The sequence below is a fragment of the Malaya genurostris genome, chromosome 2, assembly GCF_030247185.1.
Source record: "Malaya genurostris strain Urasoe2022 chromosome 2, Malgen_1.1, whole genome shotgun sequence".
NCBI lineage: Eukaryota > Metazoa > Arthropoda > Insecta > Diptera > Culicidae > Malaya > Malaya genurostris.
In genome coordinates, this window is record NC_080571.1 from 73,421,734 (window position 1) to 73,445,571 (window position 23,838).

The 23,838-nt window shown below is 38.2% G+C and overlaps 1 protein-coding gene across 1 annotated transcript in view; it reads left to right on the forward strand.

Moving 5' to 3' along the window:
• LOC131432064 (semaphorin-5A) overlaps positions 1–21,141 on the forward strand; it is a 510,712-nt gene extending 489,571 nt beyond the window's left edge. The window contains exons 6-11 of the mRNA XM_058598113.1: positions 7,548–8,261; positions 17,476–19,106; positions 19,175–19,342; positions 19,400–19,555; positions 19,619–19,824; positions 19,898–21,141. Of these exons, the coding sequence (XP_058454096.1) occupies positions 7,548–8,261; positions 17,476–19,106; positions 19,175–19,342; positions 19,400–19,555; positions 19,619–19,824; positions 19,898–20,152 (3,130 nt within the window). The 3' untranslated portion in view covers positions 20,153–21,141. The remainder of the gene's footprint in view (positions 1–7,547; positions 8,262–17,475; positions 19,107–19,174; positions 19,343–19,399; positions 19,556–19,618; positions 19,825–19,897) is intronic.
• The last annotated feature ends 2,697 nt before the right edge of the window (positions 21,142–23,838 follow it).

Sequence of the window (23,838 nt, forward strand, 5' to 3'; positions counted from 1 at the left end):
GCTCCAGAGAGTTGACCTTGGTGTTTTGTTAGATGCCAAACTTACCTTCAATCTGCATCGTTCATCTATAATTTCAAAAGCAACACGGCAACTAGGTTTTATTGCAAAGATCGGGCGGGACTTCAAAGATCCGTATTGTTTGAAGGCGTTATATTGCTCTTTGGTTCGTCCAATACTGGAAAATGCTAGCGTAATTTGGAGTCCTTATCAACTTACATGGAACTTACGGATTGAGCGCGTTCAGAAACGATTTGTTCATCTTGCTCTAAGAAACCTTCCCTGGCAGAACCCGCTTGAGCTTCCACCATACCACGATCGCTGTCGACTGATCGGACTCGACTCATTGGAACGACGCAGGAAAATTCAGCAAACTACTTTCGTGGCAAAACTGATCAACGGGGATATCGACTCACCGAAGATTTTGTCTCAACTCGATTTTCGTGCTTCACAACGACCACTGCGCTCTACCAGTTTATTTCAGCCGAGATTTCATCGAACGACGTTCGGGTATTACGAACCGATAACATCATGCTTAAGGACATTTGGCACCGTTGAACACCTTTTTGAATTTGATGAACCATCACACAAATTCGTGCAGAAAGTACAGCGATCTACAATTTTATGACTTGACTAAACATATTCATTAAGACCATTTTATTGTCAGATGAATAAATTTAATAATAAATAAATAAATAAATAAAAAGTCGGTTTTCACAGTAATTGCATAACCTTTCTATATGAGAAAGGCAAAACGAGAAGTCTGCACAGACCGTAATGGCTGGAGTAAACTTAAAAGTTCGTAGTTTCTTCATGTAGCCGAACTAAGTAACTGTAATTATTATTAAGATCACTGATAAACCAATCCTTTTGAACCAATACAGGCATTCCAGCGGTCAATCCAATTTTCCATACAGTACAGGGATGGCCTTCAGTTCCTTCAGCGAATTACTTTTTATATCTTCGATCGAGTCATGGCGCATTCGCCGGAGTGAATATTTTAGAATCTGGTGAATAAAGTGGTTAAGCGATGATTTTCGTTTCGTGTTTGACCAATAATTCACTAAGTGAGTTGCTTATTTAAAATGCTTGTGTTCTACTTACTACAGAACTTAAAAGAAATAAAAAATAATAATGCTTTTTCACCTAATATCATCGAATATATATTTTGACCGAATATAAAATTCGCACATTTCGTTTGAGTTTTCCTTGAAAAACTTCACTCGATCGAAACACAAACAAAATTTCACATTAGATTAAAATATTGCGAGTCCAATTATTATTATGACAAATGGCATTCCGCCAAATGACCGTTATTCCAAAGAACTATTATGCCAAATGACATTATGCCAAACGGACCACCCCCGGTATGTAATCCACTCAAAAATTTAATTTGAAACCACATTCTGATTTTGACTAATAACTCATTCAAAAAAAGTAGTTTTTCAAAAATGTTGAAATAAAGATTGAACTGCCACGCTTGTGGATTTGCCGAATACAAAAATTCGAATTTATTACAGAAGTATAAGGACTTCAAAATTATAACATATGCTATTTTGTCATTCCGGAAAATCATGAAGAATTTCGAATCACTTGTATAAAAAATTCTTGGATGACTTCGTGATGAAAAGACATAAGATTTAAAGGAAAAATATAAAGAAATGTCGATGTAGTTGTTGAGGGGCAACCACAAATTAATTGACACAAATTACCAAATAAAACATTGAAATAAAAAAGCTTGAAACAAACCACCTAACTGTTTGTTGTCGACAATTTACTGTTATTAAAAATTGATTAAAAATTATTGTGGTTAAAATTTAATTAGTCATATATCAATATCATGAAAATTTTTCAAGTTCATGATAATTTTCATGATTCATCAATAATTTTGCTCATGAAATCATGAATAATAAGGCATAAATGACATCATTATTTTTACGTTTCGTCTTTGACTCATCAGTGCAGAGCAGTTCAAATTGAACTGCTTAGTGCTAAACTCAGCAGTTCAATTTGAACCGCTAAGCAGACGTGAAGTTTCTGATACTTACAGAACACTTTTTGTTTTGCAACGAAGTGCAATGTCTTTTCTGACGTGCCGAACGAAAACGTGTTTTCGACTATTTCTGGCCGATGCAGGTATGGTCATTTAGGGGTTAGCCAAATTTTGTGCTAGGGCACATAACCGTTTTCATTATACCTGCATCGGCCAGAAATAGTCGAAAACACGTTTTCGTTCGGCACGTCAGAAAAGACATTGCACTTCGTTGCAAAACAAAAAGTGTTCTGTAAGTAGCAGAAACTTTACATCTGCTTAGCGGTTCAAATTGAACTGCTGAGTTTAGCACTAAGCAGTTCAATTTGAACTGCTCTGCACTGATGAGTCAAAGACGAAACGTAAAAATAATGAAAACGGTTATGTGCCCTAGCACAAAATTTGGCTAACCCCTAAATGATAAATGACATGTTTCGAGATTTCATGATTTTTAGTCATGGTACCGGAAATGGATTTTTGTTCATGTAGAAACGTAAAAAAATTATATATGAACGTAGCTCCTTAAGCTAAGTTGTACAATATGGCCGCCCATGAGTCAGAGAACCAAATGTAATGCAAACAATTCTTTCAGAGTGTGAATAATGTTCACACACAATGATTTTAAAGATGTTTGTTTTACGACCTGTTTGGTTCTACGCTAAAGCGTTGGAAATGTAGTATTTGGAACAAAAGAGAAACACAAAAATTATCGCAGAAAGCACAAAATACGTCTGATTGGCTCGACTGTAAATGAAAAAAAAAACCCTTTTTGATCCACCTAGTGATGTAATGATGCCTTTTTCATATTATTTGTCAGTCTGTGTAACTCATTTGTACTAAACCAGGGAGGGCGCTTCAAAATCTTTTTTCAGAATTTTATTCTGAACCCTTTGAAGCGTTTTCTTCCTGGTGGAACAACAACTTGACCAAATTGGTAATGCATAAAGCATGGCTGGTCTGAAAATTTGTTTATAAATTAACAATTTGTTTTTTAGACAGAGCTTAGAATTTCTGTTTATAAGAGGATATGAACATTTAATATATTTATTACACTTTGCCTGGATTCCTTCAATGTGATCCTTGAAAGTGAGTTTTTTGTCATACGTTAAACCTAAGTATTTTGCTTGATCGGACCATGTCAATTCCAAGCCATTCAGTTTGAGAATGTGATTATTGTTTGGTTTAAGAAAAGAAGCTATTGGCTCCGGCGAACGACCGCAACTTGGTTAAAGCCGGGTACAAATAAACGATATGAAAAAAGCTCTTGGCTTATGAGGAAAGATAATTAATTGCGGTTTTGCTCCATTTGGTTTAATTTTCCATTTTGATAGATAATCACTAAAAATATTTAAGCTTCTTTCTACCGAGCAATTTCCGAGGAAATTGAGAGCGCATTTTCTAGTAGATTTGCACATATTACCTTGTAATTCCGAAACCGGAATAATGTCACTCGATTTTCTCGGAGATGGCTGAACCGATTTCACGAACTCAGATTCAAATGAAAGGTCTTATGGTCCCATAGATGGCTATTGAATTTTATCTATATCCGACTTCCGGTTCCGAAATTACAAGGCAATATGTGCAAATCTATGAGAACATGCGCACTCAATTTTGTCGAAAATTTCTTAGATGAATTTTACAAACTAAGATGCTAGTAAAAGGTGCCGAAATTCTTAAAAAAAATCCAAGAAAAGTTGATCCAGATCCGACGTAAGGTTCCGGTATTACGGCGTGATAAGTGAAAAAAATTGATTTTCATGAGTATTTTTTCACAAGTGATGGCGAAACGAAACCAAATTTGTATAAAACCTGCTGGTAAATTGGCAGACCTTGGTAGTTAGTGGATATATAAATCTACTTTGAGACTATTAGTCCCCGGTTTCTGCGTCTGAAAGCACCGGTAACAGTGAAGAAAAGCTCCAAAAACGGAACTCACTTCGATCTCTTAGCAACGGTTATAAACTGATTTTCACAAATTTTGATTCAACTCTTAGTGTCCTAGAATATACTGTGCAATTTCATCCAGATCCGACTTCCGGTTTCGAAATTGTAGGGCCTTGAGTGTCCGAACTTTCAAACCGTCGTACGAAATTATGCAAAATCGGTACGCATCAGTACGGAACACCACCGCCTAGTACACTGCGTGCTTCGTTCAATTTTATATAGCGTGCATGGTTGCCACATTTAAATCTATATTAACTTGATATAACTGTTTACAAATTGAAAAGGTGATGGTAGTTTATACCCAGAGAAATTTTTGGTTTTTTTCAAGTTTGAAAAAAATATCTAGAGATGGTTTTAAAAATATAAGTAATATGAGAAAGGCACCAATACACCACTAGATGGATTAGAAAAGTCTTTTGTAAATTGATTTTAAATTTTTAAGTCAATTCGATATGGAACTTTTCCAATTTTTAATTGGAAAATTTACCTGATTTTGGGGAAATCACTAGTATAATACCTTGTAGGTTTGTTATCTTTTGTGAACTATTTGAAAAGAAATGGCTGAAAAAGTTTAGCCCTTTTAAAAAGACAGTCTAGATGGAAAAACGAAGTAATGTGACATGTTAGGACAAACTCTACATTACCAGAAAGTTTCATTTAAATGTGAGGAAATTCTGTAAACTTCTAAAATAATTCAGCGCGAAATTCATCATAAGGAGTGTATCGAAAATAAGCTATTCACAAATTTTTCCTTCAAATTATGATAAAAAACGATATTTTATTCAAACTAAAAATTGATCCTTTATTGTACGGGGTTAAACTTGAGCATAATGAAAACCGGATGAAAGTTAAGTTATTCCTTCACGAATTTTAGAACTTTTGATCGAATGCTCTTCATCCAGTTCCGGACAAGTGTTGCATCGCATTTTTTGGACGCTTGAGCCCAATTTTTTTTGAACTCCTTCATGTTCCCAGCTGCCTTACCAGTCTTCTTGAAGACCCTCTTCACGACTGCCCAGTAACGTTCGATGGGTCGAAGCTGAGGGAAATTTGGTGGATTGATATTTTTCTCAACGAAATTTATACCCTTTTCCGCAAGCCAATTGAGAATGGTTTTGGCATAGTGAGCCGACGCTAAATCCGGCCAAAACAGTGGAGGTGTACTATGCTTCTTATATAAAGGCAGCAATCTCTTCTGGAGACACTCAGATCGATAGATTTCTGTATTTATAGTACCGGTAGTGTAAAAAATGGTTAACTTCAAACCACAGGAACATATTGCCCGAATTTCTCCACTTGAATCGACCTGCCCACATCGCTCACATCCTCCCCAACGACGACAGTGAAATATTGTGGACCTGGAAGGGTTTTTGAGTCTTTCTTTAAATAAGTCTCATCGTCCATCAAAACGCATGCATCCGGACACTGCAAAAGACGCGAATACAATTTCCGGACCCTTGTTGCTGCTCGCTTCTTCTGTTCTACACTATGTTTCGAGATTTTCTGCTTCTTGTAGGTCTTCAGGTAATTTTGCCTCTTGATACGCTGAATACGCTTCCGACACTCATTCCTGCTTTTTTGATCAAATCACGTATTGACATTGATTTGTTCTTCATGATTAGAGATACCCCTTTCTGGTCCAGTTTCGGGTTGGAAGAAACGGGTTTTCTGCCTCTTCCTGGTAGCTCATCCAAAGAATAGTGTTCCCCAAACTTATTAATGATGGTTTTAACACTGGCATGATGATTTTCAAACCGCTTCGCTAATTTTTGCAAAATAATACCCTTCTCACTTACCCATGTGTCCAGAACCATAATTTTCATTTCCTGTTCAATACGCGATATTTTGAAAAAGCAGAATTTCAACCGCACAAACAAGTGAACAAACGAAAGCTGACAGCCAAACGCACATCATGTTGTGATCTGAGCATAAAAAACCATCAAACACAAATGTATGTGGATAGTTTATTTTCGATACCAATTATAAAATGAATAATTGTCAACAAACGACTTTATCCAAAAATTTTCATGTAAACATATTTTCAAGCGTATGAAAATTAATCATCATGTTTTAAAACCTCCACCGAAAAAATTTCTGGGTACGCGCCTGACGCTCGTATCTCTCGTATCGTTTTGGTTTCCAAAGTGGTTCTGAAGTGTACAAACTTTGATTAACCATATTTTAGACTCTCTTTATACCCAAATTCGCAGATTTTCAATATATTGAAGAAAAAATCAGAATTGAAATTCGACTACATTTTCATGCAAATGATAGTAGGGAAACGAGTGACGCTAGCATTGATACTCTCTTTTGTTGAAGTTAAAAACGAAAATGCTTATTGTCTCTTCGTTTGTTTTGAATGTGAGTTTTATTTCATATTCATCAAGACGCAAATACTTGATAACTTATACAATTTAACTACATATCCGTAAACATCACCTATTAGCTCTAAAATAGAATTCTGTGCTATGTTTTCTTTCGATACTTAATTTCGTGAGAAAATCGGTTCATCGTTGGATGTATTCAATTCTTTCATTGAAAAAACAAGACAAATTTGAGCTCTAGTTGCTACAAACAGCAGCTGATAAGTATTTACACTCAGTCAGATTACTAAATCTATTAATTAATATTAGTTCTTGAAAACATATTTCAACAACCAAATCAAATGAAATATTTTATTTCTACGAATATTTCAATAACAAAACAACTGCATCTCAACCCATATGCATCGAGGTTCACATTGTCACGATTTCTAATAATAATGATTTTCAACCGGCCGCGATCTGAATTGAGCTATGTTTCTGAACTGATCTTTTTGAAGGCGATATTTTGCAAATTGTGTACATGAAGCTGTTTGGCTTCTCTCCGGCTCCGAAAGTCACATTCGGTTGCATAACTAATCGCATACAAAATATACATTTTACTTTCAATTTGTCGCACGGGTCGTCGCACTACGAAAGCAATAAAGCGGGTAATGAATTGCCCCCATTTGCAGTCCCGCAGAGTTTATCTATACCTACAAATACAAAAAAAAACACACTTGTTTGTTGGTTCTGCAGTTAAGTTGCAGTTCCTGCCGAAGCTACCGGCCCGCATTCGACTAGATCGGTCGAACCATTGCCGATCGTAGATCAAGATCGAATCAAAATTTCAAATGTCTTTATTAATTGTAGCCAATAAAATGCGCGGACTGCAGTTGCCGTGAATGCAACGCTCTGCGCTTGTCGTGCAAAACCACAGAATGAATGGGACGTAAAACTGTCAATGCTCTGTACCGACACCGTCAGAAAGGGATGCTAATGTGCGGTTCTACAAAATGTTTTATTGCGTTAGGTTCTTCCGCGAAGTACACAGACCACACCGTTCCACACATCCAGCATGCGAATACAGAAAATACGATGGAAATAAAGTCAAATAATATCGACGCTGCGGTTTAACGACCACATCACTGTCAACCGGTTTGAAATCGCAGTTCTACAAAACCGCAAAATTTTATTTCATTTTTTAGCTTTAAAGAACCGAGTTCCAATTCACTATAGCGACACCTTCTTGTTCTTCTCTCTTCTTCTTTCAGGGACAACTTATATCGACTGTCGCTGCATCTAGACGTGCGGGAGCGAATGCCGTGGGAGGTCACTCCGGCGATGCGCCACACCTGCCTGGAAAAGGGCCAGAGCGAGGAAACGTGCCGCAACCACATTATGGTGCTGGAAAGCTTCGGCAACCGAGTGTACGCCTGCGGAACCTACGCGTTCAGTCCGTCCTGTTCGTGGAGACAGATCGAAAACCTTACGGCGACCAGGTTCGACAATGGCGTAGCCAAGTGTCCTTTCAGCCCGTTCGCCAACAACACGGCACACATGTCCGACAGTGGCAAACTCTTTGCCGGCACCACAACGGACTTCTCCGGATCGGATCCGGCCATCACACGGGCGGATGTTGCACAGGACAATGGCCGAATGCTTCGCACCAATCAGTACAATTCGAAGTGGTTGAACGACCCGCAGTTTGTGGGAAGCTTCGAGAAGGGGGAGTTCGTGTATTTTGTGTTCCGGGAGGCGGCCGTCGAGTACATCAACTGCGGAAAGATTGTTTACTCGCGGATCGCTCGGATCTGCAAGAACGATCCGGGCGGTACGCAGATTTTGAAAGACAACTGGACTTCGTTCGTCAAGGCCAGACTGAACTGCTCGCTACCGGGTGACTATCCGTTCTACTTCAACGAAGTGCAAGGAATTGTGTACTCCCAGGAGGAGGGGGTACTGTACGCAACTTTTACCACACCAGAGTAAGTAAAAAATATTATTTTTATCAAAATATTCAAACCTTTGTGGGAAGCAGCCCTGTGAGTGTTGTTCGAACCATATAAACATGCGAGTAGCTTAATTTTTTTTAAATTGGCTCTGTAAACAGCACTTGACAATGACAGCGTGAATCAGCCAAACGATTTATTGACTAATTAATAGTCAAGTAATTTAAGCTAGCAAACTAATGTTAAAATTGGCTTTTATCGCACGAATTTATATTAATTATCACAAATGTATGCAATTATAATTATCCTAAATGTATGCAATTTCACTGGACTGTTGTCCGACATCCTAATCGAGTTGATGTTCATACCTATATGTACAATCGAACTCGCTCACTGGCTCGATGGATGAGACCAGAGTTGCCAGATTTATCTGGTATTATTCTCATTCTGACAAATACTCTAACAAACCAGATCTTTTGCCTGATTTTTAAGAACTTCTGCCTATGAAATGCCAGTTTTCACAGCTTCACTTGAAAAAACAAATCGTTTATGATAATCTGAAAAGTCGAAAAACGGTAATTATATTCCAGAAACTACATTGAAACACAATGTAATTACAAAGCATCGCTCAAGTAGAATTAAAATTGACACTTCAAATTGCTAGACACATGCTTCCAATGTACTGACGTGAAGAAACAAATCAGCTGTTTATCAAACAAGAGCGAGTCTAACATTGACAGCAAATGGAGTAAAACATCGAAGGAGGTTTCGACTTTGGTCTCTATTCCAAGTTATGAAGAATTTTGAAGTTACGCCCTCGTTTTCGCGAATAAGACAAATCTGTAATTTTATCGTCTCATTTACTGTTTCCAGTAGTAACAAGTTCAAAAACCATCTGAAATAAAGAAAATAATTAGTTTCGCCCTACCTTTCGGGCAATTGAAGTATCGCCGTTTTGGTTGACATGGAAAACGGAGGGCGAAACTTACGTAAACAAATGGAATGACAGTCTCGCCCTTTATAGTTCTTTGTTTAGTATTGTTTATTGTGGAGTTAAAACTTTCTCTCCAACAGGCATAAAACCTCCTCTTCTTTTGCATCAACAGATTACAGTGATCCAAATGATACATATTACATAATAACTTAAAAATTATACAATGATAAGACAAACTATTCTAGTTACTAGAACCTATCGAGACAGATAACTGGGAAACAGCTTTTTTAGAACATTACGAGAATGATGAAGGTCAAATCTATCGGAGCAATTATTGAATAGGCGGCACATACTAGTCAAAGATTCGTAATAGCCGTAGTTAGGTCTAGATGAAGGTATTCTAAGAAATGGGTGGAAACGGAGAGTACGGCGATGAATATCTATAAGATCTGAACAGTCTATACGAGCTTGTAGTAAATCAGCGACAAAAATGACCTTACAGACGTCACGTCGAACAGAGAGCAAATTGAGATCAATCAGCTTGCAACGATCTTCGTAGCTCGGAAGGTTTATAGGGTCTCTCCACAGAAGACGACGAAGTGCAAAACGCGTGGGATTGACTCTAGGCGTTGACTTTCTCGACGGTAAAAAGGTGACCAAACGAGCGTATCAAGCTACAGTAGAGTGCTTTCAGACAGTAAATATCATCAAACAGACAATTCTTGGAAATACGAAAAATGCAACCAATAAACCTAGAAGCTTTAGAAATAATGAATTGTCTGTGCTCTTTAAAAGTCAGTTTAGAATTTATTAAAACTCTTAGATCCATGACTGACGATCTTCGATCTAAAACTGTATATGAGATATTATAATCGAAGCTCACGACCGAGCGGAGCACTTTTAAGGGTTTAGCATCATCTTGTTGACTTCACACCAGTTTGAAAGATTGTCCAATTACATTTGCAAAAATTTGCAGTTCTCAGTATTTTCAATAATGTTGAACAGCTTAAAATCATCCGCCAAAGATAGCTTCATGCATTTTACCGAGAAATTTGAAACATTTAGATAAAGTAGGACGAGGAACGGTCCTAGATGACTACCCTGCGGGACACCAGAGCTGACGGTGAAAGGTGAAGTCGTGCAGTCTCCAATCTTCACTATCATTTCACGGCCGGTCAAGTACGAGTGTAACCAATCAAGGATAGAGCCAGTAAATCCGGGTCTTACAGGTTTGGATATCAAAATTTGATGGTTAATCTTGTCGAAAGCGATGGAAAAGTCGGTGTTGATAGAATCAACTTGCTGATGAGCTTGTATTACTAAGATTGAGACCTTTGTAGAATCCGAATTTTCAGGCAAATATGTAGGATTTTTTAGCATTTATTCGTAGGAGAGAGAAACTCGATTTGTTTACTTTTGTAAGATTCTTTGAAGAACAGCTGAAATGGGACTTTGATGTAAACATGGTTGTTGCCAGATTTTGACAGACTTTTTTCATCGAAATGCACATTCACAGATTGTCTGAGACTAGGACAGGACCTGACAACTTTTAATCCTCTTTCCGAGCCAGTTTCGGACCAGCTAATGATTGGTTGAAAATGACAAACAGATACAAGTTGTTGAAATTTATATTACTGCAGGGTAGTATAAAAAGTGTTGTCTGTATCTTCGGTAATAATGTTGTTCGAAATTTGATACTTACCTTTTCTAATAAATCTTTTTTTTTTCGAATTATTAATTTCAACTGGATTTAAGTACAATTTGTTTTAAATTCCTGTATTTTCTGGATGATACAAAGCTAAATTTTGGATTCACGAAGTATGATATGGATATGGATTGTGTTGATTGTACATTCTCAAGATTTTCAGATTCTTCTCTTTGTTAGTATTTTTTTCAGATTGTTTATGTTAGATACTAAGGTAAAAAGCGGCAAAAATTAATTGTCCAGTAATAAATGTTCTTGAAACTTTTTAAAATTACCATTTTCTTTAAGACAAACATTGATCAAAACGAATTTTAGAGCTATATTTTTGGCTGATATAACATTTGCTTAAATGTTTTTAATTGATAAATAATCGCATGTTGTGAGGAGAAAAGCTTTTCAGATTAAAAAACTATCTCCTTTGGCAACAGTGTGGTCGCGAGGTATGCATAATTTATAACAGGGAGCAACCCGAGAAAAAGATAAATTTAGTTTTTTTTCATCTTTGTTTCACAGATGTGACATATCATTACATTTGTGAAATCGATCACAAAGATCACTGACAAAGAGCCCCCAGCAGTCTTCGTACTGCTAAGAAAACACATTGAAAATTTATTTTCGACTAAGCGTTTGAAAATGGCGAGACATTTTTTTTCCTCGCCAAAATGATTCCGATCTGCAACGATTTTATGGAAATTTTGCATAGATGACTCAAAAAATTATCTGGATTTGTTTGTACACTATGTACACTAAGGTCTTTTTTTATGCGGTTTTTTATGCGACTTTTTTATGTGAATTTTCAGAGTTATGCGTTTTTTTTATGCGAAGTTTCAGAGTTATGCGGTTTCCCTTCTACGGTTTTTTTTATGCGAAGTTTCAGAGTTATGCGTTTTTTTTATGCGAAGTTTCAGAGTTATGCGATTTTTTTATGCGAAGTTTCAGAGTTATGCGGTTTTTTTAATGCGAAGTTTCAGAGTTATGCGATTTTTTTTATGCGGTACGTAAACTCGCATAAAAAAAGACTTCAGTGTACAAGGAAACTTTGACCGTGAGCAAAAAAAAAGTCTCACCATCTATAGTGTAGAGCCCGAAAGCGTAAAGATCTTATGAGATCTGACAAAATGTGATAAAATTTGTTTAAACTGGTAAAATTGGTATAATCTGGCAAAATATTTAGTTAGTGAGAGTGTCTGGCGAAGCGAGGAAAATCTGGCATTTGCAAGATAAATCTGGAAAGCTGGCAACGCTGCTTGAAACGGAGCAAGCAACTTCAAACGACTAGGCACGGTTATTCAATTGACGATGAACCCGGTGAGTCTCATTTGACTATGAAAACAAAAGTCAAATGAATGAGTTTATTAAATTAAGGGACAAAGAAAGGCAAGAATTTCGGAATTTCGGAAATTAAATTTTACCGCATTGCTGAAAATTTTGCCAGCTGAAGGCTCTGCCAATAGTTTTTAGGGTTTTACAAAAGAAAGAGTTTTTTAGGGTTTTACAATAGTTTTTAGGGTTTTGCAAAAAAAAATGTATGAAAATAGATGTAAATATTTTTATCTGTGTCGTTTCGTAAAAAAAGTTTACATTATTTGGGTTTGGTTCGTAAAACAAGCTTTCGTTATTTGGGATTTTGTTCGTAAAAAGAGGTAACGTAAAAACAGTTTACGTAAACGGAGGTTTGGGTGTATTTATTTGATGCCGGTCATCATGTGCGTTTTACTAAATTCACCGCACACTCAGATCGTCTGCCATCCCAGGTACTTCTGTGCAAATGACTCAACCTTCTTCTTAAGAAAATTTTTTGGAACATCCAAGTGTGAAAATCTCGGTTCAGCTCCCTGACACTGAATTTGGCCATCGTATTCAGTTTATTGAATCGGCTAGCTCCCTTCGTTACATTGAAGACATGAACCATAAACCAGACGGACTAATTGGCCGTTTTGGCCTTGTTCCGAGTCAAATGCTCAAATTGTGCCCTCATCATCCTTGCGTTTCTTCCGCTTCCATCTCACCACGGGGTCGTTAGGGTCTCCTTGAATGATTTTGCCTCACAGGGAATGGTCGACTCTACGATTCCCAATTTTTTAACAATCCACCTGTACAGAATTATTTGTTGAAGCACTTCTCGTCTTGTAACGAAACTTCCACTGTAAACTAGTTTATAAACTATTGCCAACCGAACCAATAAACAGTTATACACAGAAAGAAGTGTTGTACTTTTTTTCAAGTACAATCTTTATGAAGCGTAGCGAGTTTTCGAAAATTCGATAGATTGATGTGAACGATTTATTTTGTTTTTAATATTAAGGCGGCAGTCTTTTGTGATCCGTTTAAACTTATTTGTATCTGCGAATATTCGGAATTATTTCTTTGAGATTTTCGATCAAAATGTGTCTCGCGCTAGTCGAACGGTGCACGAACCAAATCCATAAACAGTCCAGTCGTTGATGTGCCTAAGACATTGATCAAAAAGTCCCTGGACTGACCCAGAGATGACGTTTGTGATGTCAAACTAACCTCATTTTTCGAAAGTACCATCCTTTAGAGAACATGGGTCAAATTTTCACATCAATAGCATCACAAACACTGAACCGGCCGACATATAAGTGACGGTACTAATCCATTTATGAAAAATGGAAATAATGAATTCCGTGTATTGATACAATATTGTTTTTTTTTTTAAGGAAAAGGGCAGCGCCTGCCCAGAGATTGCTTGAGAAATGTTTCCTCCACTTAGTAGATCCATTAAAAATAATGGTTTGTGGTATACTGATTTTGAACGTGACCAAATGAAGCTGTCAACTGGAAAAAAATTAAGCAAGTTCTGATAATCGTGATGTATGAACGCAAAATCAAAGTTTGTGAGATTAGATGCACTGAGATGGTTAGCACATGAACTGGAAGTTATTTTACGATTTTGTACGATAATCGTGTCATAAAAAAATCGACAAAAGTCTGTCGCAATAGATAGGATTACGTTGGTATGAAACAGTGGACGAAACATGGATCCACTATTTTTATCCGGAATCATACCAGCATTCAGACTGTGCAAGCCATCCGATAACATATCAGGTAGCTGGAACAATGGAGTCATTTTTAGATGCTCGAGGTATAATTAACATTGACTACCTAGAACAGGAAAGTACCATCAAAAGTAATTATTGCTTTGCATGATTGATACGTTTTAAGTGCGAAATAGTAAAAACGGCAATGCACCGTGCCATAAGTCAATGTAAACAATGAAAAAAACTAAACGAATTTGGCTGCGATCTGTTTCCTCACAATAAAAAACTACAAGGATCAGAACCCCATGGGGATGTTCGAGCCATTGATGTGGAACAAGGCAACCAAAATTTCTAATGATCGATATTTTCAATTAATCGTCACACTTTTGAATTCGCAAATGCACGAGAGTCTGCTTAGATTGAACTTTATTAGGAACCAACACCAAACACGCGAACCCAGAATATAGACTCTATTTGTCGTGATTTGTATTTGTTTTGTATCAAACGAAATTACATCAATAGCCCAAATGTATGCAATTATATGTTTGTACACGCTTGCGATACGGATATCGATATTTAAGCTTCTCTTCGCCAAGCTTGTGTTCAAGTTTTGTACACAAGCAGTAATTTTTATAGCGTTTATCTACCATTACTACCATTCTGCGATTTCTAAATTAAAAATACATGGTTATGAACATTCAAATCAATACGTAGAAATATTTCCAATCAAATGGTGACATAATATTAATAATTGCTACAAAATTGACTGAGCTGTAATTGTTCAAAACCTGACCACAGTCTAGAAAACATAAACGTAGTCCAACGTCAAATGATTTTGAGTAATTTACACACATTTGAGTGACTTATGTGAAAATATGGAAGTGATTTATTTTGAGTTATTTATGTGAAGATATGGAAGATGAGATGTGAGAAGGACTATTTGATCATGCAGACTTTTTTTCCAATCTTATTCGAGCTGTTGAATGGTTTCGGCTGCCGAGACATGTTTCCTAAGATGTGCCTTCGTTAATGCCCAAAATTCCTCAATTGGTCGAAGTTGTTAGCAATTTGGTATATTCATGTCTTTTGGGACGAAAGTGACATTTTTGGTAGTATACCATTCTACCGTTGATTTCGAGTAGTGGCAAGAAGCAAGATCTGGCCAGAAGGCAACAGGATTCTTGTGGCTTCGAATCGTCGGGTAGAAGTCGTTTTTTGTAAACATTCCTTGATGTATATTTCGCTGTTCATTGAAGCAGTGGTGATGAAGGGTTTCGAAATCTTACCGCAGCTACAAATTGCCGATTTTAACAAACTTGGGCTCGTTTAAAAGCTACTGTCGGACCATTGATCAAGTTCGAAGATCAAATGGCTGTGACTTTTGGTTCCGGAGATATGATTGTATAAGTGGCGTAACCGACAAAAAGCGTTGTATTTGAACGCGCTCAATTTTCTCAGATATGGCTGAACGGATTTTAACAAACTTGGACTCGTTTAAAAGCTACTGTCGGACCATTGATCAAGTTCGAAGATCAAATGGCTGTGACTTTTGGTTCCAGATATATGATGGTATAAGTGACGTAACCGACAAAACACGTTGATTTTTACCGCTCTTATATAGGGTGATTTTTTAAGAGCTTGAGAACTTTTTTAAACAATAAAACGCATAAAATTTGCAAAATCTCATCGGTTCTTTATTTTAAACGTTAGATTGGTACATGACATTTACTTTTTGAAGATAATTTCATTTAAATGTTGACCGCGGCTGCGTCTTAGGTGGTCCATTCGGAAAGTCCAATTTTGGGCAACTTTTTCGAGCATTTCGGCCGGAATAGCCCGAATTTCTTCGGAAATGTTGTCTTCCAAAGCTGGAATAGTTACTGGCTTATTTCTGTAGACTTTAGACTTGACGTAGCCCCACAAAAAATAGTCTAAAGGCGTCAAATCGCATGATCTTGGTGGCCAACTTACCGGTCCATTTCTTGAGATGAATTGTTCTCCGAAGTTTTCCCTTAAAATGGCCATAGAATCGCGAGCTGTGTGGCATGTAGCGCCATCTTGTTGAAACCACATGTCAACCAAGTTCAGTTCTTCCATTTTTGGCAACAAAAAGTTTGTTAGCATCGAACGATAGCGATCGCCATTCACTGTAACGTTGCGTCCAACAGCATCTTTGAAAAAATACGGTCCAATGATTCCACCAGCGTACAAACCACACCAAACAGTGCATTTTTCGGGATGCATGGGCAGTTCTTGAACGGCTTCTGGTTGCTCTTCACTCCAAATGCGGCAATTTTGCTTATTTACGTAGCCATTCAACCAGAAATGAGCCTCATCGCTGAACAAAATTTGTCGATAAAAAAGCGGACTTTCCGAATCGACCACCTAAGACGCAGCCGCGGTCAACATTTAAATGAAATTATCTTCAAAAAGTAAATGTCATGTACCAATCTAACGTTTAAAATAAAGAACCGATGAGATTTTGCAAATTTTATGCGTTTTATTGTTTAAAAAAGTTCTCAAGCTCTTAAAAAATCACCCGTTATATATAAGGGTGCCAAAATTTTGGGATCACCTCTATTTTCGTTAAGTTCTAGTGCTCTAAAGTTTAAGCACCTCGAAAAAAGCCTTCATGCAAAATTTGACCTAAATCGGACATGCTTAAGGGGTGCTGCCCGGTGGTAAAGGTTTGACAATTTTCGATCTTGAAAAATCACCATAGGGGGGAAATTTTTTTTGATGCCGAAACTCTTAAAACTGCATGAAACATCGAAATGTAGTGTCATCTAAAAAAATTTTTTTTTTGAAAAAATCAACTTTCTGGGACTTTGAAAAATTGAAAAAGTCCCAAAAAGTAGACTTTTTCGAAAAAAATTTTTTTCTATATGACACTAAATGTCGACGTTTCATGCAATTCTAAGCCTTTTGGCATCAAAATTTTTTTTTCGATTTCGAAAATGTCATGTACTCCCCTCTATGGTGATTTTTCAAGATATATAAAAATTCTACTAAGTGGACTAAGAAGGCTTTTTTTAGATTAGCATCACTGTTCTCATACAAATAGGCAACGCAAATGTCAAGCACTAGTTTGGAAAAATGATGCTGACTGTGTGACATAAACACTGAAGCATGCTTTTGTAAACTACTCGAATCATTCTGAATCAATTGGTGTCAAAAATGAGCCAAAATTAGTATCCGAAATTACTTAATAAAAGTATGAAATATATTTTCATGAGACTGTTATGAAAGAAGAGAAAGGCATTATCACATCACTAGGTGGATTAAGAAGGGTTTTTCAAGTACAATCAATCGGAAATTCGATAGATTTATGTGAACGATTTATTTTGGGTATGTTTTGAAGCACTAGAAGCTATCTCAAACATTTCACTTTTCTTCCCTGCTAACGAGAAAGAGACCAAAAGAAGATATATGAAAAATCGTCCATAGGTATGATTCGAACCCACAGTATATGAGATAACACATTCTAGGCTTCTAGAATTAGACCTTGCTTCACATCGATAGTTCGAACAACCGCACGGGGCTATTCCTTGTTGATTTTATTTCACTCCCCTAGCTTCACACTTAACCTAATTCTTTTAATCCCTACAGAAATAGCATCCACGGATCAGCAATCTGCGCGTACAATATGTCCTCCATCCATGCCGCTTTTTCCGGGGCATTCAAACATCAGGAATCCCTCGGGTCCGCATGGCACCGACAGGATGCCCAACACCGAGACCACTACGAGTGTAACGCGGGACCATCGGCCCGTCGTATATCGTTGATCGATTCGTCCAAGTATCAACTGATGGACCAAGCCGTACAACCGATCATCGGACAGCCCCTGCACCACACTAAACTGGAACGGTTCGGTCACATTGCGATCGATGTCATTCCTACGAAGCTGCACGAACGAGTGCACATTATCTATGTGGCGACCGATGGCGGCTTGATTAAAAAGATTTCCGTTTTGCCGCGCACGAAAAGCACTTGCGTTGTGGAAATCTGGAGACCTGATCCAGCTGTCGAGTCGAAGATACGCACAATCCAGTACGTAAAAGAAACTGACTCACTTTACGTGGGAACCGACTCGGCTCTAAGTCGAATATCGTCCCATCATTGCAACCGGCACCTTTCAAAGTTGAGCTGCCTGAATTCGATGGATCCTCACTGTGGCTGGAACGAACTCCAGGAGGCGTGTACCATTGCTCCCAACGGAGATACACTGGCCAAATACTGGATTCAGAATGCCACCGAGTGTCCGGTGCTGACAGCTCCTGTGGACGGTGGATGGTCGGCATGGTCGGAATGGAATAAATGTTCTCAGTTTGGTGGAAATGCTCAACCATCTAGTGCCAACGAAGAGCTGACACTGAATTCCGATTCCTGTTTATGTCGCACCAGAGCATGCGATAATCCGTCGCCGAAGAATGGCGGACGCACCTGTACCGGAGTAAGTATCGCCGTCACCAACTGCACAGTGCATGGGGGCTGGACCGACTGGAGTGCCTGGTCGGCTTGTTCTCAAACGTGTGGAATGGCAGTTAAGACCCGGCGAAGAACCTGTGGTAACCCGAAACCGGCTCACGGTGGACGAGTTTGTGTAGGACCCGATCGAGCGGAAATCTACTGTTCGCATCTTCCACCGTGTCCAGCTCCAAAACAACCCCCCATCGACGGCGGTTGGGGTCCATGGGGAGTGTGGGGCGAATGTAGTGCAGCTTGCGGTGGTGGTTATCGGATTCGCCGACGTAAGTGTGATGACCCAATGCCTCAGAATGGTGGCATGGAATGCCCGGGATGTCATTTGGACTACGAAGTTTGTAACACACATTCCTGTCCGGATGTAAAGCGAGCTGGTGCCTGGACACCGTGGCTTACGGTGGCAAATGGGACACTGCCGAACGGAGGTTATGTTGAAAAACGGTTCCGATTTACGTGCAAAGCGCCAATCGCTGATTCTTCACTACTGAGAATTAGTCCCAAGGAGGAAACACGGATATGCCATGCGGACGGATCGTGTCAGCGGTCGTCGAGTGATTCCGGCCATTCTGGCAGCGGTACAGGAAGTGGTGCTGCTACGACTGAAAATGAAGACGGTTGGGGAGAGTGGAGTTCCTGGAGCAGCTGTAGTTCTTCCTGCGGTGGTGGACAACAGTTTAAGACACGGTCCTGTGAAAAGACGGAGTGTGATGGAGTTAACAAGATGGCGAGGGCTTGCAATACTCAACCGTGTAAAGGTTTTTATTTCGAGATTTTGAGTTCGTTTATGGAATCGCATTACTAATCACATTTTTTTTTCTACTAGGTGAATGGGGATGCTGGAGTGATTGGTCGCCGTGTTCGGTATCGTGTGGACTGGGAACCCGAACACGCTCGCGCCAGTGTTTGTCAATGTCTGGCAACATTATTTTCGGCAATGACTGCGAAGGACAAAGTACTCAGTATGATACCTGTGAAATGCCTAGTTGTGATTGTAGGTTTGAAATAACGTTAAATGCGGCTATCATGCTAATTCATATTCTACTTGTAGCTTTCCTTGGCTGGGGTGAATGGAGCGACTGGTCCCAGTGTAACACGGATGGGGAGAAAATTAGAACCAGAATTTGCTTGATACCCACTCCCGACCAGAAAATGTGCCAGGGCAGCGATCGCGAGATTCGCAAGTGTCACATGGAAATGAGTAATGGTAAGCAAATATGCGCACAGAAGTCTGACTCAGGCAGGATAATGCGAGAATGTTTTTTTTTAGAAATTCCTCACGCCCTGACGGCTGGAACCTCTTCGGTGGCATGGATTGTATTCGTCGTAGTGCTCGCCATTATTGGCTGTTGCACTGCCAGCGTTCTCATCACTGTCTATATGATGAAGCAAAGAGTCAAAGGAATCAAAGCGATTCAAGGTTCACCGTGTTACGGTTCCTATCCTAATCAGTACTCGTCGCTGCCGACAAAAGACGTAAGTATTTGCAACAGCGAAAAATCTATAAGTGACGATGAAATCTACAACCCTATTTTTATTTATTCCACAGTACACCGAAGGCCACAAGCCAAAGCGGCAGTCCTCGTTCAACGGCCGGAACGACGCTAGCGGATCGAAAATAGCCAACGGTCACACAACGCTGACCAAATCGAACAACGTCAACGGGGCACTGGGAAACAACACTCCCAAGGTGCTGGCCAAATCGTTCAATGACTCCGACACGGCCACCATCAAGCGGAATTCCCACGGGCTCAACAACATACGTCACGCACGGCAGTTAGAACTGGAGGAGGAAAAGTATTGATTCGCAAAGGGCAATCTTGCGGGACACTTTTGTAAAATTTGTTGATTTTGAACGTTCTTTTTCTAAAACCAAGAATTCTGATCTCAACTGCCAGCAACGCACGAACAGAAATCATTTCTCATCGAATAGCATATCCTATTGGGATGAAGATATTTAAAACCAGAAAGAAAGCCAGTTGACCGAACGGACAATTGATTAAAACAGGATCAGTACAAAGCGGAAGGGACCAGAAAAATCTCACCAACCATGAACTCAATTTCAATGCATTGGAAACGAACCCACAATCAACAAACATGGAAGCAGAAGAGCTATAGAACAATTTAATGACGACGAATGATTAGATCAAGGCTGACTGTAGAAATTAGTATTCAATAGATGCATAACAAAAAAGTTTAGGTTTTAGGATACCGGTGAATTTTAACATTAACGTAGAACAAAACAAACGCTTCAACTCGCTGTTAACGGACGATCGAGGGGCTACAAATGTTTAACCAAATGAACGCTAATTTTTATCCTTTCAACAAGCACTACTTATTACATTAATTTTTCATTTGTTTAACTCAAACAACAAACAGCAACTGTAGTGATTAATCAAATACGGCATGAAGATTTTTTTTTTGTGTTATCATTTTCATTCAAACGATGTGAGCGAGCACTACGGCAGTGCAACTTTATTTTGAAATCAGTGCCATTGCGGTAGAAGGAGATTCGTAAAGCAATTCGAGACTTTCGAACATAAACTAAAGCAATCGTTTTTGTTACTGTTTAAATTTTACACATTAGACTTTGAAAAATTCAAATAATCGTTAGCTATTAGGGATATGGTAAAACCAGGTTTTACTTGTGATAAGAGTAGCTCAAATTGAGCGACATTTTTAAAAATCTAAATAAGATAGTTTAAACAGTACGAGAAACTAAGAACTTTGAGACTTTAAGAAAGACATTTATTTGAAGAAAAAAAAACGAGTTTTTTTTTTCAAAATACTTGATAGAATGAAATAAATATATCAAATGTTATTTTAACATAAAAAAAGCGTTGTTAAAATCATTTTATTCTAGGAAAAGCGAAGAGAACAACATATTCCGAAGAAATTTCCAACACGAATTCATTCTTATTTTGTCTAACTAACGATTGGAAATATTTTGGTCGAATGTGAAATTATTTTTATATTGTACTCTTTTTTAACTGCTCGACTGTCAAATTTTAGCTAAAACTTAATTCACGAGTCCACGACCTAATCAGCTTCTAGAATGCATTGTTCTGCTTCTATGTAGCGAGAAAGCTCACGCGAAACTTGTGTGGTACTCTAAAGTTCTCAAACGCTTCGAGTGTACTTTTAAGTAGCAAGAGAGTGGATGTTTCCAGTAATTGTATAACATTTAATTGCTTGTATCAGAGCCGTAGGGAGTGTTTCTGGTGATAGAGGTGAACTTAGGGATGTCGTAATATCGATCGAATAATCGAGTAATCGATTATTAACCCAGATAATCGAGTTATATTTAATCGATTAGCTTAAATTAATATTCGATTATTGAGCTAATCGATTAATTAAAAAAATTCATAGTAATAATCGAATGAATAATCGAGTAATCGATTAATAACCCAGATAATCGAATAAATTTCAATCGATTAGTTTCAAAATTATACTCGATTATTAAATAATCGAGTAATTCGAAATTCCCGACATCCCTAGGTGAACTCAAATATATTCACTAGGGATGGGTATCGAGAGGTAAAGTATCGAAACTTGGTATCGCGATACCGTTTTGTAATTTCAGGTATCGGTATCGATACTATAGGAAAAAGTATCGATACTTCTTATCGGTATCGGTATCGATCGAAAATGCAAGCTAGGCCGATTTTGATTAAATTAGTCTTCAAATAATGACCTCCCCAAAGATCCAAAACGCTGTTGATTGGTTTTGAGATCCTTTGTTCACCTTTTGAGTTACAGACAATTTCAGTTATTTGAGAATATCTTTTGCAATTGATCAAGAACTTTTTTGTTATATTTCAATACCTCGCGAGAATGCCTTTCCAACGAGATATAGATGAGTTTTATTAAACAAGTTCGCGCTTGCGGAGTTATTAAAAACGGTATCATCTCACTTCTTAGTTGATTGAGTCTGTTTCTTCTATGAAAACCAAAATTCGTTATCCAAACTGGATAAGAACACTCATTGAAAGTGAAAGTGAAAGACGTCAAACGAAAACTTTTGTCGCACATTATCCTACTGGCTAATGAAAATAGGCGTACGGATGGTACTGAGGTCCCCAATACTGAAGTATTTTTTTTTTTTGCTAATTGATATTAATGAGGAAACTGATGGCAAATCGATTCCCATGTATGCAGAGGGTTGCAAGTTCTTGATACCGGGTTTCTGTTAAAAAAAACCTTCATTCAAATTATATGTTTTAATAGTTAGGTCGATTATTTTAAATTATATGCTCTTACAGAACTTCGATACATACTTACATCAGAAATCATTTTAACAATGGGAATGATCTTACTAAGAGTTGTATACTTTTCTTTGAACATTTCTTTGGTTGCCAGACAGAATGGGTGCTTTTGGTGTCACTGGTTGCTCTTTGATTGACTATTAGAGTGGAATCTAGATAATGTTTACTTTAAGCTAGTATCGACAGGTATCGACCATGAAAATATGGATACCACGCGATATTACTTTGCACGGTATCGATCCTAAAAAATCGATACTTTAGGCTTAAGTATCGATACCTTGAAGTATCGCAGTATCGATACCCATCCCTAATATTCACCACTGGAATGGGTGGTTAACACCTGAAGACGATTACACATTATTTTATTTTTCTGTTTCCCAAGTAACATTTTTAATTTTATGTCGTTTTCGTTTTTAAATTGCACTACACCGGTGTAGCGAAAGCTGCACTGAAACCGTTCGTTTTTACCAATTGAACTACACCAGTGCTACACTTTTTCTGCTCCGATACCACTGGTGTAGCACTCTTCAAAAGTTTGGTGTAGCTCTGTGCAATGGAATCGTTTATTGTAGTCAATGGTTACTGTTTATGTTTTCGTCATTTTTGTTCGTTTATTCATGCCTCAGTGTAGCACTGCTCCGGTGTAGTGCAAATTAAAAACGAAAACGCCATTAGTAAATACTTGAAGCAGCCTTGAGTGTTAACACATGGATCAATAAGTCCCGAGACTAAAGCAGAGATGGCGCTCGTAGTAAACCAGTTACCACATCTTTCTAGAGTACTAACCTTTGCTTGAAACTGGTCAAAATTTTAAGTCGATCCGACCAGAAACAGCTGAGTTAACGAGGTTGGAGTAAAGTCGTCTTGAAGTTTGTTTAAAAAATGGAAAAAACCGAGTTTCGTGTTTTGATAAAGCATTGATTTTTAATGGGTAAAAACACCGTGCAGCGAAACAATGGATTGAAAAATGTTATCCGGACTCTTGTCCATCAAAAGCAACGATTTGTCGGTGGTTCGCCGAGTTTAAACGTGGTCGTACCGACAAAAATGACGCGGAACGCTCGGGTAGACCTGTGGAAGCCGTTACACCGGAAAATGTGAGTGAAGTGACAAAAATTATAATGAAAGATCGTAAAGTGAAGCTCCGTGAGATTGCTGAGATGACACAGATATCATATGGAAGTGTATTTACTATCCTTCATGAAAAATTGAGCATGAAAAAGGG